The sequence below is a fragment of the Haliaeetus leucocephalus genome, unplaced genomic scaffold (assembly GCF_000737465.1).
Source record: "Haliaeetus leucocephalus isolate CR32 unplaced genomic scaffold, Haliaeetus_leucocephalus-4.0 Scaffold605, whole genome shotgun sequence".
In the NCBI taxonomy this organism is placed as follows: domain Eukaryota; kingdom Metazoa; phylum Chordata; class Aves; order Accipitriformes; family Accipitridae; genus Haliaeetus; species Haliaeetus leucocephalus.
In genome coordinates, this window is record NW_010973041.1 from 4,730,965 (window position 1) to 4,746,304 (window position 15,340).

The 15,340-nt window shown below is 39.7% G+C and overlaps 1 protein-coding gene across 4 annotated transcripts in view; it reads left to right on the plus strand.

Annotated features, from left to right (window-relative positions):
• The first annotated feature begins 1,229 nt into the window (after nucleotides 1-1,229).
• Nucleotides 1,230-15,340, plus strand: part of ELAVL2 (ELAV like neuron-specific RNA binding protein 2) — a 48,893-nt gene continuing 34,782 nt past the window's right edge. For 2 of the 4 annotated variants that reach the window (XM_010578130.1, XM_010578132.1), the window contains exons 1-2: nucleotides 5,087-5,158; nucleotides 7,626-7,866. In XM_010578130.1, the coding sequence (XP_010576432.1) occupies nucleotides 5,087-5,158; nucleotides 7,626-7,866 (313 nt within the window). Of the gene's footprint in view, nucleotides 1,254-5,074; nucleotides 5,159-7,625; nucleotides 7,867-15,340 lie in introns of those variants that run through there. The other 2 variants (XM_010578134.1, XM_010578133.1) reach the window with 2 other exon arrangements.

A 15,340-nucleotide genomic window follows, 5' to 3' on the forward strand; every position in this document is an offset into this window, starting at 1 on the left:
CTTGCTTTTTTCCCTCTTTGTATGGGATAGAGGATGTTGGTTGCTTAGCTAACTAGCTGCGTATGTGAGGGTTTAAGGGGGAGCGATATTCAGTCATGCAACTTCTTCCTTGCCTACTCTACACTTGAGATCAAAGTTTACTGTTGGAGACCAAAAACCTCCCCTGAAGGGAGGAGGTCGAGAGGATTCATCCTGCAGCTTGAAGGGTAGGACTGTGATGGAGATACCATGTTCTCAAGATATGGCCCAGTGGGTCTGCTGGCACATGCCTCGGTTGGACTGTGATACTACTGGCTTTTGGGCCCAACCATCTCTCCAGTTTGCCAGGTAGTTGTGAGCAAGAGGAGTGCTGCCATGAAAGATCAGTGGAGCAGAAGTGTTCCTCTAACCTTGTCTTCAGCCTGGAAGATGAGTCCTGTCATCCATTGCTGGGCCCTCCATTGCACTGAGGAAAGTTGGATGCATGAGGGACAAAACCTTTTAGCTATGTTCTCCTTCAGGGAGAGGAATGGGAGAGTAAAAGAAGCAGTAGGTGGCCTTGAAGCTGACTGACACATGCTTTCTTGATTAGGAAGAAGCTGTTTTTCTAACTTTTGTTTTTAAATTTGGGCATCTCTTCAGAGTCAGACCAACCTGGTTTGCTTCCTTTTCATGGTCCTTGGTAAAACTTAGGCTTTTGAAATTGCCGGTGGGGCAGAAGGATGTAACTGCAGTGTGAAAAGGGAAAAGTTTTACACAGCCCAACTGGAATAGTGAGATAAATGCTGCAAAATTGGAAGTAAGCATCCTAGCTAGTTCAAGTGGAGCATGCAGCGTATGTTTAGAAGTGGATGTTGACTTTGAAACCCTTCAAGCTATCAAGATGTTGTATTTGAAGAGTCCTCAAGTTGTACCCTTTCACGCCATTAAATCTGTTTTCTTCTGTTACTCTCAGTAGGCTCAAGAGGACTGCAGATGTGTAAGGCTGAAGGAAAATGTCTGCAGTAAGATACTGTTACTTCTTGCAGGATACTAGGCATTTTGACAGAATTGTATTGCCTTGGAGAGCACTTGGCTGGGAGCTAGCACATGAGACTGGGACAGTATGCACAAGTGTTTAAGGGAGTAAGACCAAAAACTGTAGTTGGCAAGATTTTGTGAATGGTAGGGTGCTGTTGAAAACTCTGAGCATATCAAAAACTCTGAGCATATAATTTCCTTTAAACAATGGTCTCATTTAAAGTATTGATCAAGCCTGGAATTGTTCACAACTTGTTTGAGGCCTGAACAGCTGTCTGTATGATCCAGTGGTAGTTTTGGTGGAACTGTTGCTGAACATCAACAATATCAGCTGTGTTCAGACAGGCCCAACTTGACACTTAGTTAGGATTTCAAATATGACAAAAGTAATAATTTTCCTTCAGCTGATTTTAAACTTTTTTAAATGAAAGAGGGCAGTGAAGAGGAGGAAGAGTATAATTTTGTGTTCTTTCATCCTGTGCATAAGCTAATTAATGCTGCATGTTGATGCTGTCTTGCTCATGGAGTAAGCTATGTTGGGAGAGTTGGTTACGTGTCTAAATTGACCTGAATAATTAGGAACATAAAAATGGTTTTACTTTATTGGAGTCTTACTTGAACTGATCACTTAACAGAATGCAGGTACTTGTCTTCTGTAAAGAGAACTATTAGAGTTGCTATTTCTAGTATGGTTTCTAACTTACCCTGTACATTTCCCTCTCTTTACTCCAGCTGACAAGGTAATAATTAGTCAGTAACTGCAGTCAGACACAAGAGCTCCTGCATGGTCTCTGGATTACTCCATTGTCGAGCAATGTCCTCACCTTGTTGTACATGTGTTTATTTTTTCAGAACTGCTTGCAAATCTTTATGCTGGCTTCTTTCCTCATACACTAGCAGCATTAGTGTGGCATAGTCTAGAGCATCCCATAGCTTCTTGGGTGTTTTGCAGGAATGCTAAGTGTTTCCAGAAGCATCGCATACTGTGCATTCAGGGTGCTGAAGCATTGCATTCAGGGAGCTGATTTTTCTGTAATCACCTTTATGTAATAATACCATTTAGAAGTATATAGCTTAACGATGGCAGGCATCTGTGTAGTGATTTTTGGTGTGGTGTCTATAAATAGAGGTGAATTCTGTATATATAACCTATGTGAAACAGTTGGGGTTTTTTTTCCCTCAATGACAGGGATGCACAGGTATGAATCAAAACAGGTGGTAGAGAGGCTTTGGCCAGAAGTGTGATGCACTAAAGGTTTCTCCCTAGCATGTGCACCTGAGGTAGTAACAGTGGTTGAAATCTTTTCTGTTTTGTCATCTCACCTTTGTTCTGCCTCAACATTGCCAGGATCCAGCCTCAGCTTCCATTTTTTAGCTGAGCATGGGCAGTTGAAAAATACCTGTTTTTTAGAGAAAATAGTAGACCACTGTGACTATTGTTTTGCTGGTCTTCATCTTTCTAGCTCTGGTTTATTTTCTAAAGCTCTCATATAAAAATCTACTGTTGATACAATGGAAATTGTTCTATGGCAACCAGAACTACTCGCATAAACCATACGGCTTTTTAACTTTGGATGTATTTGGCCTTTAAAAAAAAGAAAAGCCTACTTGCTTCTCTGCTAGGCAAACCTTACTCATGACTTGAACTGCTGCTAATTAGAAACTGGGATACACTTAATGCCACAAACAGTGTTTAAGAGTGTTTGGATTTAAAATCTTAACTGTTCTTGGTGAATTAAAAGTAAGTTTATTGAAAGGTAGATGGCTCCCATGTACTGCATATTAACAAATGGAACCACTCAGTTTGCTGAACTGAACAACTATCTTCAGTTTTGCTTTCTTTTAGGACTGTAAAGAAAGAGCAGATTTCCTTTTCCAACTTCACGTAATTGTTCTCTTAATCTGAATGTATTTTAAGACAAACTTACATTTCTTTAATAAGCATAGAGCCTTGTTTCCTGAATTTATGGATTTCTTACGTTTTGAGTGCAGTAACTGCTGAGCTATTTTAATCTGAAGTTTAATACTGTCTCTGAGGCTAATAGTCAAAAACTGTATTGGCTTTTTCAATGGTACTAGTGATTCTTCAGTAAGTAGTTCAGTATTTTACTAAGTAGTTGAGTATTTTACAACTTTTTTTGATACTATTCACAGTTTGAATTCTATATTAATATGCCAGTTTAATGTTAAAGTACAGTGTTTAGGCTGGAAAATGTTTTTTAAACTACTTTTTTCCTTTGGTATAATTAGCTATATCCTTTATTTCTTCCAGGTCAGGTAGAAGTGTAAATAAAAGGGTAAGAACTCTAGTTCTCTGAATGAGATGTGAAAGAGCATTCTGTACAGCTTTGAAAGTAATAAAAATGGTAAAAGAATTGGTAGAGCAAACTTTGGTTTTGAGACATAATGGTGCGGCAGAGAGCTGACTTGTACATTGCTGCAAGTACCTTGTGGAGCACTTCAGTGAAGATAGATGTGTTATGCAAACTGGAAGCACTTCAAATGAGAGGTGCTCTTTGCTTTTTTGAGAAGTGTTGCAGTGCTCGAGGGCATGTTGATGTCTAGGTAGCGAGTACAATGAAGTCCTGTATGCACAAGTAGGCTGTCCTAGGCAGCCCATGGCTCACAGGAAGCAAATGCTGTGTTGGTCATGCTGCTTTGCTGAGAGCCATAGAGATCCAAGTCTTATGCACATCACTAGAGCCTCTGTAGGACAGAGTTGTGCGTAGACTGCTACTTTAATGCAGTCTCCTTAATAAAGCTTGTCTGGACTTAAAAGAAGTCAGTTGAGACTTTAAGCTTTTGTTCACGTAATAAGCAGTTTATCAAACATACTTGCCTGTATAAAACGGAGAGCTTCAGAAGTGCAGTTGTTAGTATTGGTTTTGGGTGGAGACCAGAGAGGTTGGCTTCCAAGCTTTCAGCTGATACCAAAGCCTCGGTATTGTGCATAAAAAGAGGTGATTAAAGGTCTTTATCAACCTCAGTTAGAAATAAAGACCAGGCATGAAGTCAGCTAACCATATGGACTTTGGTAGCAAATTGAAATGAAGACTAACTTACACAGTTTTAAAATAGGAAAAGTTGTTTTGAAGTATATGTTCATAAACCCTGGATGCAGCAGCCTTCCAAAATCTGAGTCCTTGGGCTTTTTTATCAAGTTTAGACTTGCCTAATCTGCTAACCAGAGGCAAGAAGGGTCTCTTGCATTTATACCAGTCTCAAGCTGTGGCAACAGTCAGGAGTCTTCTATTTGTGTTAGTATTGTGATTACGTTTAACATCTGGACCACTTGTAGTCATCTACGAATGGCCCATTAGCTTTTGTGGTGTCCTAGCACTACTCAATTCAAATCCAACTGGGTTTGCAATGATGTTATATTTAAAAACAAGCAACAATGTGCTTGGGGACAAAAATACCCTTATGAGGAACTCTTGCATATTTTGCTCCAGTTATTCCACTTAAGAAATCCTTAAGTCTACTGCTACTTGTATGTCCAGTGGTACTCCTAAACAGCTATTGCAAGGAAATTTACTGATCTATCTGTGCAAGATTTCATTTACTTGATTTTTAAACCCTAGGATTTTAAGAACAGACTGGATTCTAGCAAAGTAGTTTGTTGTCTTGTGTATTTTTTTTGTGTTGGGAAAGGTGTGTAAGGGGAGCTGTTTTTCAGTGGTGCATGGTCATTTTATGTGCTAATGGAAAATTGACTCACTGCATTTTCTTTCCTTTTACTTAAGTCTTGAAGATTTAAAAATTTGTTTTGTGGTATAGTTCCTTTTAGGCATGGTGTGGTTCTGGAGGTGGTTTCCAGCATAGATGCAGGGGGAACTAGACTGCATTATCTTTTAAATCTCCTTAAAAATAAGCATCTTATTTCCCGTAAGAAAAATAACTTTAGGATGGAATTTGGAAATATTAGATTGGAATTGCCTCAAATCCAGTTAAGCCACACTGCATGGACGTGCTGGGAATATAAATGCAATTACTGTAAATTTGTACAAACTTATTTGTTGCATTATCTTGCTAATCTAACGTACGGTACTTTTTGTGTCCATATTGCAGACGGCAACTCCAAACTAACATGGCAGTCAGACTGTGTGATGTGGCTTCTCTGCTTAGAAGTGGTTCGTGGGCAGCAGAGCCTTGGACTGGGGTCTGTGGGATTTTTCTTAAATTCTGTAGGCTACTTTTTTACATGTTAATAGTGCTGAGGCCATACCAAACTCTTTAATGTCACATTTGGAATGTTAACTCTCCTCTCCTCTACCTTAACTCTCCTCTATGTTAACTCTCCTCTACGTTTTGTTACAGGCTGTAGGTTGTGTCCCTATTCAGTGAGAGCCTGGAGCACACCGGTGTACCATGACAACTTTTTCCATAATATGGTCATCTCCTGTAGAAATTAACTGCAGTGGCTTGTCTTTCTAATGTCAATTATAGTACTAATTCAAAAAGCCCGGTGGATAATTGAAGAGTAGTATTGTACTAAAATGGTTTTGGTATGGTCTGAATACTAAACTGCAGTAACTTTAAAAACCTGTATACTGTGTATTTTTGATTACTACTTCAAAAGTATATTTACAAGTCTTATTCTAAGAAATTGTTTGAAAACTGTAAATTTATCTCAAACTATTTTTCTGGGTGGAAAATATTTAGTAACTGCTGAAGACCTACTTTATGTTTTATGAACAGTTGTATTCAACCTATCAGTGGAATATGCATTATTTGTAAAACATATTAGTATCACTTTATTCAGAGCAGATGGTTCTATAGCTGAGAAATGCTGTAATTTCAGCACACACAGGCTACTGCAGCTGTTCACTTGAATGTTGGCTTAGGATCTCATTATTGCCACCTGAACATGAAAATAAATGTGCAATTAAGCAAGGATTGTTTGTTGTCCTTGCTAAATCCTGCTAATTTTGATCAGCGAGCACTTTAAATTTGAGAAAAAAGAAAGGGGGGGAAGAAAGCAATCCTAGAGAGCCTCAGTCAGAGCACAGCATTTGTGGCTACTAGGTCTGCCAGATATGCTAGTGTTTTGAAAAGTAGTTTATCTCAATTGGGATCACCTACTCTCATCTCTTTAGCAGATCTGTTTCATCACAGCGGCAGGGGCAGGTTACCCCTTAGAGTTTGTCACAAGGGAAGAAAATGTTGTTCCAGTTGTAGCGCCTCAGGAAAACCAGATCGCATTTTTATATTAAATGTTCTTAATAGATGCATCTTCCCTTTTTTGTGTTGATCTGAAGTAAACTCTTGGAAGATACTTCTGTATGCAGAACATAGAAATATCTTCCCAGGAATGTTTGAATTGTAGTTTAAGACACTCAACTTACTCCTCGTGTTTTTAGGAAATTCAAATTTGCACTCCTTGAGTACAGTTGAACTAATCAGCTGTTTGGGTATGCATTGATTGCATGTGCTGCTTTGAACAGGACAGGACAGGACAGATAACCTCCAGAGGTCCTGACATTACACTGGGGTTTTACAGTAGGCTTTTTTGTGTGAGAACTCCTCCTAGAAATTTGAGTATGAGGTTGGATTTCAGTGATTGCTGGATTTTTTTAAATGAAACTTCTTGAGTATTGCTTCTCAGTTGAAATGTTTATTACTGGAGAATTAATTTATAGAATTTTTTTGTTGGAGGTTGTCCTACATAGTTGGTCTCAAACAGGGTAGGCTGCCCAAGTCTTGTATACTATTAGTCTGCCATTAAAAATCCGCTGTATTTACCAGCTGTTACAATTCAGTGGCTGACTGAGATGGCAGAGAACCTTTTGTACATGTGATGGCTTGTGGGCAAGTACTGACACTTCTCCAAATGATTGCTGCTGTATCTGCTAATCATACAGTCAGTTAGGGGTGAAACAGTAGTTCCTGGAGTGGTGTTCACTCCCTTATTTTGATGTCTAAGAGTAAATTAAATTAAAATACCAAATTTGACTGTTTTCATGGTGCTGGGGAGGGAAGAAGTGAGAACAGAAATTGTCAGTTTAATCAAATAAAAGCATTTAGAAACCTACATCCAACCTGGAGTGACAGAAGGTTGACCTAGAGGTTATCAAGGAAGAATTTGTTTTCCATTCCAGCACATTCATGTATCTCTGAGTATCTCCTTAAATCACTAATCTTGCTTCTGCTATTGCTTATGAGAAATAGGCTCAGGATACAGTTAACACCCACATCTTTTTGAAAATAATCACACACTATCACTTTAAAAGGTACATTTCATATCATTTCAGTTATCAGTTGTAAGTTTATAGAACTGATTCCCCTTGCAAGAGGCCAATTCTGCTTGTTAATGTCTATACTAGAAAGGCTTAAATCAAGGGAATTGGGGAGAATGGAAACTAAGCTTTTGAGCGTTGACTTCATTGAGAGAGGTCCTAGAAGATTTTAGTGACAACTTAATTTGCCTGTAAGTTTTTTAAAGTATTGCCTTGACTAACAGTTAAAATCCTTCTGTATTGGTGGGGTTTTTTTTGCATATAGAGGCAGTGTATGGCCCTGGCAATACCATTTCTGCATATTGACAGGTCTTGTAGATTCTTGTCTAGACTCTCCTAATAGATGGTGAAATAGGAACTTTGATGGTTCTTGTTTTCTGTGTTTTTCAGCAGGTAATTGCTGCCATGGAAACACAACTGTCTAATGGACCACCTTGCAATAACACAGCCCATGGTTCAACCACCATAAACAATTGCTCATCACCAGTTGATTCTGGGAACACAGAAGACAGCAAGACCAATTTAATCGTCAACTACCTTCCACAGAACATGACCCAAGAGGAACTGAAGAGTCTCTTTGGCAGCATTGGTGAGATTGAATCCTGCAAGCTTGTCAGGGACAAAATAACAGGTATGTTGGTTTGGGGATTTTCTGCATCTTTTCATATTCCAAGCAGTGAGCTGTCAGATGGTGTTTTGCAATTCTCTTAAACCATGGAATAGAAGGCAGAAGAAACCAATGCTGATACTGCTAGTCAGAAGGAACTTAAGTTCATTGTTATATAGATTCTATACCCCAAAACTAAGTGTTCATATTTGCATTTCATCCAGGCATTTAAATATTCTGAGCTTTGGAGTCTTTTGAAAGAAGATTCAGATGTGGAAAAACAGATATTTATACAAGGTTTACTTGAGTTCTATTCAACTCCATTGGAGTCATGACTTCATTAGCCCTAGCTGATGCAAAACTTCTTTTTTCAGGAATGCAGGTAATTAAACTTGTACCTTGGGAAAAAGGCAGACTACCTTACCTTGTAGGTAAAGCTGCTTTTGCATTGCAGCACTTGAGCAGTTTCTTTGGAATGCACAGTTGTATCAATATGCGCTGTCTGAGAGTGCAAGTATGAACTGCGCTGTGATGTATTCTATCAGTACTTTATTTCAGCAACAGCTGGTGCACAGGTTGCATGTATGTAGACCAGTTGCTTAACTTTGAAAGAACTACCAGATGGATGCCTGCACTTTAAAACAAGAATGAAAGGATAGTTGGCAAGGTTCAGTTTGTCAACTCCATGTTTCAACTTTAAGCTCTCAGAAAACATTGATGTACCGCTTATGTCAACATTTCATTAGTTTTGTTCTGAAATGTTGACTTTGGTACTTTTATTTCATGGCTTTTTTTGCAAAGTCCTCAAATGTCTGGCTTTCAAGAACACATCTTTAACTTATGTTTTTGGGTGCAACTTCTGAATGTGCTAGTTAGCTTTTGTGTGTTTCAAGCTACAACTCTTTGAGGCTGCATGTTCCCTATACTTTCGGTTAAGGGTTGGAAGCCAATACTTTCCTATTACTGAAAGGTAGTGGCAGAACATGGAGATTTTTCTCATGCTAAATAAAAACTTTGACTTGGTGTTCCCTGAGCAGCAACAGTGGGAAGATAAAAGCTTTAGTTGATGCAGATTGTGTGTGGCTTCAGCCCCTATTACACATTTGTGTTGATGGCTTGGGTATGCTGGAGAGATATGTTCCCCAGCTGTGTACATGAACAGTGGAGGACAAGGCCTAAAAACCTTCAGGCAGTTTGGCACCAACCCCAGGACTTGTCTTTGGCATGCAGCACATGATTTCTTCTCTTGTTCTGATGACATATTGGCTCCTCTAGCATGGCATGAAGAAGTTATGCCACCTTTTCCCACATTGATGCAGACACTACTGTGTCATCAGTACAAGGGTGATACTTAAACAAGAATCTGGCAGCAAAAAGATGCTAAGGGGAATATTTCCCAAGTGTTTGGTTCATCTACATCTGTACCTGCTGAGGGTGAGCAGAGTAACTCCTGAATTTGATCATCTAGTCTGCTGCAGTAAGACTGGCTTTAGCCAGAGCCTTGTACCTTTTTTTGAATAACACAAAAAACTTCAGTTGCCAGTGCTCATACCTGCATTCTGCTAATACACAATTAGTGAAAATACTGATATGACACTGAATAATCACGATCTTTTTTGAGGATGCTTTTTGTCATCATTCTCTGCATGCTGGAGACAGCATTTGTGACCATATCTGACAAGTTTTTTATTTGTGCACAAAGTGAGAATAAGCTGTTACATATCAAGGGATGTTTTTGGCATTGGTCACTCAATAGTTTCGTTGTAAAACTACACTTCTGTGTGCCTAGTCTCAAGTTGGATTCTCAAGCCCTGCTTAGGCTTCCTGCAGTTCAGCTCTATACAGCATCTGTCAATTTTGTGCTTGACTTCAGGTACCTTGCAAGAAGAAACTAAAGAGAAAGAGAAATGGCCATACTCAGGCCTAGAGAGGTGATGCTGTACTTCTGAGACTGCAAGAATGGGATTTTTTTAAATCTTGATCTTTTCTACTGACTATTCTACATAAAGTTTGTTAATTTGAAGCAAATTCCCCCAAAACAAGGGAACCCTGCATGAAGAGTATGACTTTTAAAAGGTGACTGCCAGAATGTATACCTCTGTCTCTGTGAATTCACTGGGCCATGCTTTCCTTCATGGCTGTTGCTCACTTCAGTTTGTGATTGCTGACAACTTACCCTCCCTGAGGTGTAGGGACCATTGAGTGGCCCAAAATAAGTCAAGCTAAAAGGCTGCTTAAAGCCCAGCAATGATCCTTTGGCTTCCTTCTTACGGTCTTTGGGTGACTTCTGTGCTGTTGAATGAAGGTTGCTTTGCCTCCCCTTTGGATCTGAATGACCAGCACTTCTTCCTGTAGTAGGTGGCTTGCTGTTAAGACATTAGGTAGTTGAATAGTTAAATCTGTACAGTACCCTGCTTCAGCATGGTAGCCTTGGCTACTGAAACTGCTGCTTTCACTCCTGAGCTGACCAAACCTCAAAGCAATCTCTGCTCTTCACTCTTAAGAATGCTGAGTGTGCTTGGGGATGCCAAAGAAACTAGACTGGGCTGGTGCCACACCTTGCTGTCTTCAGCTGAAGGCTGGTTGATGTAGAAAACAAGCCTGTCTTCTCTATAGGTAAGGACTTCTTTGCTTTGAAACAAAAGGTCCTTTATATAGCTGTTTCCTGACCTTTTGTTGTGGGAGTGGAAAGATATAACTGGTACTTGATCAGTTAGTGGGATGGCTATTCGAAGTGTTTATCTCTGTCTTGGATATCTGAGTTCATATACTTAGCATTCCTTATTAAAGTTGCCTAAGGATTACATGCTTCTCCCAACTAGGAGGCTGCTGCAGGCACAGGGAAGTGAGCCCCAAGGTCAATGATGGATGTGCAAATTGCCCACATCCTTACATGCTGGTTTAGATGTTTTATATGCCAGAAGCTTACATTGCTGCTACTTCATGTCAAAAGACTCATTGCCTGGGAATAGAATGGAGCAGGACTTAGTTGCCAACCTCTGGTTTGAAGGTGTGATGTCTTCTGTCTAGCATAAAGCGATGCTTAAGAAGGATCCTGAATTTAAATTACATTCTTAGGTGAGAAGTCCAGGGTTGGAACTATTGGAGATAGAGTTGGTGTTTCTACTTTATCAGAGAGCAGCTCCTCAGCTTTGAGGCATACATACAGCTGCCAGCAAAAACATTGCATCAGTCTTGTTCCAAAAGGTTTTAGTTTAAATGAGATTGAGAATGTGATGTCTGACCTTATAACTGCATTGGGAGCAGTACTTCTGATTTCAGTAGCCTGGAGCAAGATTACCTTGTGTTTGCGGATGCTGGGGAGAGAATGCTCTAGTTCTAGTCCTGTTCTTGCTCACTTTCAGGTTTCCTAGAGTTCTTGAAAAGCAAATTTTCCTTCTCTTTCTACAATTTAGAACAGGGATTGTTACCAGGTTTCTGTGAAGGAAGACATCTGGCATGAATTTCAGAATTATATTCATTTAATTCCTGTGTTAAAACAGTAAGTGTTTTCATCTTAAATGAAATGTCATGAGTACTAGATACTTGATGAGAAGTTTAGGGAAGTGTAGAAGTTGAAATACACTTTCATACAGGCTAAACTGCAAATGAGAATTGATAAGGGGCAAAGCTTTGGTCTGCCTTTGACTGTCTAATTCAGATTGGTCCATCTTGGTATTGGATGCATCCTCTGTCTTCGTGAGGTGAAACTTCTTCAATTATGACATGCTGGAATTGAGAGCTGTTTGCCAAGCAGATGAGACAGCTCCAGTATAGCAACACTAAGAAATCTGGTAGTATCTGAATTGGTGAATGAAATTAAATATGCAGGTGAACCATTTCTCACCAGTGAAATATTTTTTGAGTAAGAAAACAAGAAATTCTAACCTATGTGTCCATATTAGCAGGCAGTGTCAGAGTTCCAGACCACACCCCACTGATGTGATCCACTAGCAAATTCTAAGGCATGAAGAAGCCTGCTATGTATTGGGTCACCAATACCATGTGTTAAAATTCAGAGGCATCAAGGATGGCTGCTGCCATCTTGACCCAAATACTTGTCAGAGCATCCTATGGATTTGAAGCAAATTGACTCCCATCCCATTATATTTAATATTCAGTCTGCAGTCACACCTGCAACACTGGAGTGCATTTAAGACTGCATTATAGCAGTGCCCCAGTTCCTTGAATCTGTCTGCACACTTTAGGATTGAGATGAGTTTTGCTTGAGGGCCTCCCTGCCTCTGGAAACCGTATTGGAGGGAAGGGAGGCACCCCGGAGCTCACTTACTAATTTCATGTGAGTGGTTTGAAGCCCTCTTTCTAAAGGGCTGTTCTAGCAGTTTCAGTAATGCTTTTTACATTGAGTGGAAGGGAATGAGGACCACATGAATGAACAGACCACTATAACTTTGCCAGTTTCCAGAAGAGGTTAGCTACTTTTGTGAAACTCCCCAGCTCTTTTTCCCTTCTCAGTCTTTCCTCCTAATGTGCTTGATGTTTTCAGTCCTATACCACTCTAATCCATCAGATGTTTCTGCAAGGTTTTGTGTGCACTTAGGGTGGGAGAGTCGAGTAATTTGGCAGGTAAAGGAGGAGCTAGCTGAAGCTGGCTGCTTTTTTGTGGTGCGCTGAGTCTGTGAGAGGCAGGAGTTCTTGCTAGCTGCTGCTTTGTGGTGTGCTGAGATAAGGAATGAGGTCGGCAGCCTGACAATTTCTGATTTTGGCAGGGATGTGGACAAAAGGTGTTGCCTGGCAAACTGTATCTTGCCAGCAGGATGCTTTGTGCAGAACTTGACTAAAAGGTGAAATCAAGAGTAAAAACCCAATAGGATTGGAGGCACGTTTATATTTATATACGGTGACTGATCTCTTCTCTGGAGCAACTTGCTTAAGACCTTGAAGCATAGATTTTCTGGGGGTGGGTGTGAAAAGGAGGGATGTTCTTAACATCAGCTTTTAAGTTTTCAAGATAGTCCATATTTTGGACTCTGCAGCTGTTAAAACGGAGTCTCTGGTATGGCCTAGGGACTCAGTGTGTAATAGCACAAAGGTAACAAAGTAATTTTGAACTTTGTGTGCTTGTTGGAAGAAAGTGCAGCAGCAGAGTGTTGGTCTACTTAGCTGGTGGTTGGAGTACTATTGTCTGGACTGCAGGAATAATCCTGAAGGAGTTGTTATGTGTGGATCTAGAGCACTACTAATGGAGACTTGGCTTATGCCTGTTAATATTGTATCCTGTAGTTATTCTTCTCTGATTCTGCATATTGCTATTTAATGTTTTTGGGAAGGACTTAGTGGCATTTACTGTGCTTTTTCATAGTAAACTGCATAATTTACTGCATGTTGCATGTCTCCTGAAAGTGAGTCATGCACACAGGTGGAGGTGAAGAAACTTGTTTCATCTTATGTTACTCAAGATAGCACTTGATTGTCTTTGCACTTCCACTTGCTTTTCACTCTTTTGCAGGTGTGACACTGTTTTGACCTTTCAGAAGTCTATAGGATTTGTTTTTACAAATAAAAAGGTACAAAAAAACCTGTTTGACTAAACCTGCATTGTCTGTTTCAGGGATTCAGTTAGGTTGCCTAGTTAGTCAGTTGTTACTGACACTGTGGAAACAAGCTATTTTTAAAATGGTTGAACAGTTTATTCATCCATATATTAAACCTGAATTAAGGAGCTGATCTTAATATACAGCATAAGCAAGGACTTGATGTTTTAAAACTGGAACTCTTTATAAGCTAAATATGCTTGGGGACCTCTCTGAATGTAGTGAATCAGAACATCATCTTCATTAAATCACTGCTTTTCAGCAAGCACTGTGCTTTTTGATGGGGATTAATGCGATTCTCTCCTTTGCTTCTTTGCTCTTTTGCTTTTCTGCAGACAAATTAAAATTCACTGTTGTCAGTGACTGCAGTAACTTACAACATGCCTGTGAAAGCATTGGGTCTTGCAAATTAGTGCTGGTCCTCTAGTGATTTGGGGTATCTTGTGTGCTTTTAGCAGAGGTGGTGCTCTCTACTTCCACTTGGGAGTTCCCAGGCTGCCTGTTTGTACATCTTATCACTGCTTACTCTTTCATAGGTGCTTGTAGGTATATATTGCTGTTATGTCCTAGTGATTCTAGGCTAGCTGTTTGAATAAGTGTTAATTCTAGTGGAAACTAGTGTGTGTCAAGACCTCGAGTAATCTGAAGTTTTTATAGTCATCACTGCCTTTCAGGGTAACTGTGCTGTGAGATTAGTGCAAAGTATTTATAATAATCAAGGTGTGGTTCACTGCGGTCTACCTCAGTTTGGGTAGTAGTGTTACTGACCTGCACACCCTGAAGCCCTTTCACTCCAAGGATGTCAGGTGGATTATAAGGACCTGGGTGTCACCACAGAAAGTGGGTACTTCTCTTAGCCACCACAAACAGAGTGGTAAGTAGTAAGACCAAGCTGCGCATGGTCCTAACTGGTTGGTCCATTATGTGTTGAAGCAGCTAGTATATTGTATTATGGAAGCAAGACCTTAAATATGTGTGAGGAACTTTCTTTAGCTTCCTGTATTTATACTTATCTTGCTATATGAGAGCACTTTATTTCTACATTTTCTTTTCTTTTGTCATGGTACAGTTCAACTGGCAGTTCTTACAATACAAATTTGCCAGGCTGACATGGGGTTTTGTGCATAACTGCAGAAAAGGATTTATTATCCTATTCTCTATGGACGTTTTTGTCTTCCTGGAGTATGCCAAGTGTGAGTAGAAGTAGGCAGAAAGTTGTAGAAGGCAACAGAAGAAAAATCTGCAAGCCTCTGGTTTTAGTGACTTAATACTTTAATCTATATGTAAAGGGAAAATAACTGACACAAAACCAGCTCAGATCCTACATTTCATTTTATGATTCCTTTAACAATTCTTGTAAATCTGTCAACACCCAGAGTTATCAAAGGCACAGCCATGTTATCTTCAAGCTTTCCACACTGTTGACCAGTTGTTTCAGGTACTTTGCTTTTTACTTTTTCTTATTTGAGACATTTGGTAGAACTGACTAAAACAGAACGAGACTCGTAATCTGAACTCTTTTCTGTGTTCTGAGTTTCTGGAGCTATGGAAGATAAGTTGCTTTTTTTCTCCTGGTCTTTCTGGTACCTATGGCTTCATGCAGGTTAAGCCACAGCCCTTTTTGAAAGGCATTTGAAGCCTAATGTTGCTGCACAATGGTTGTGAACTCTTGCATCTATAGCAAGATGCATTGATTATGAATAAAAAAAATCTTGCTTCCGGAAAAGTTTTGCTGTGTTCCTATAAGAATTACTTTATGGAGACATATTTCAGTTGCAAGTAATGAAAATGGCAGCTTTTCTCAGCATATCCTTTTCTTGTGTGTATTTGACAATTACAGTGAGAAATGGCTTGTTTTCTACTACTCAGTATTGCAGATTAGTAGTTCTTGTTTGGTAATCACAGCTATTAAAACCGAAAGAAGGATACTCCCCTTTGACATG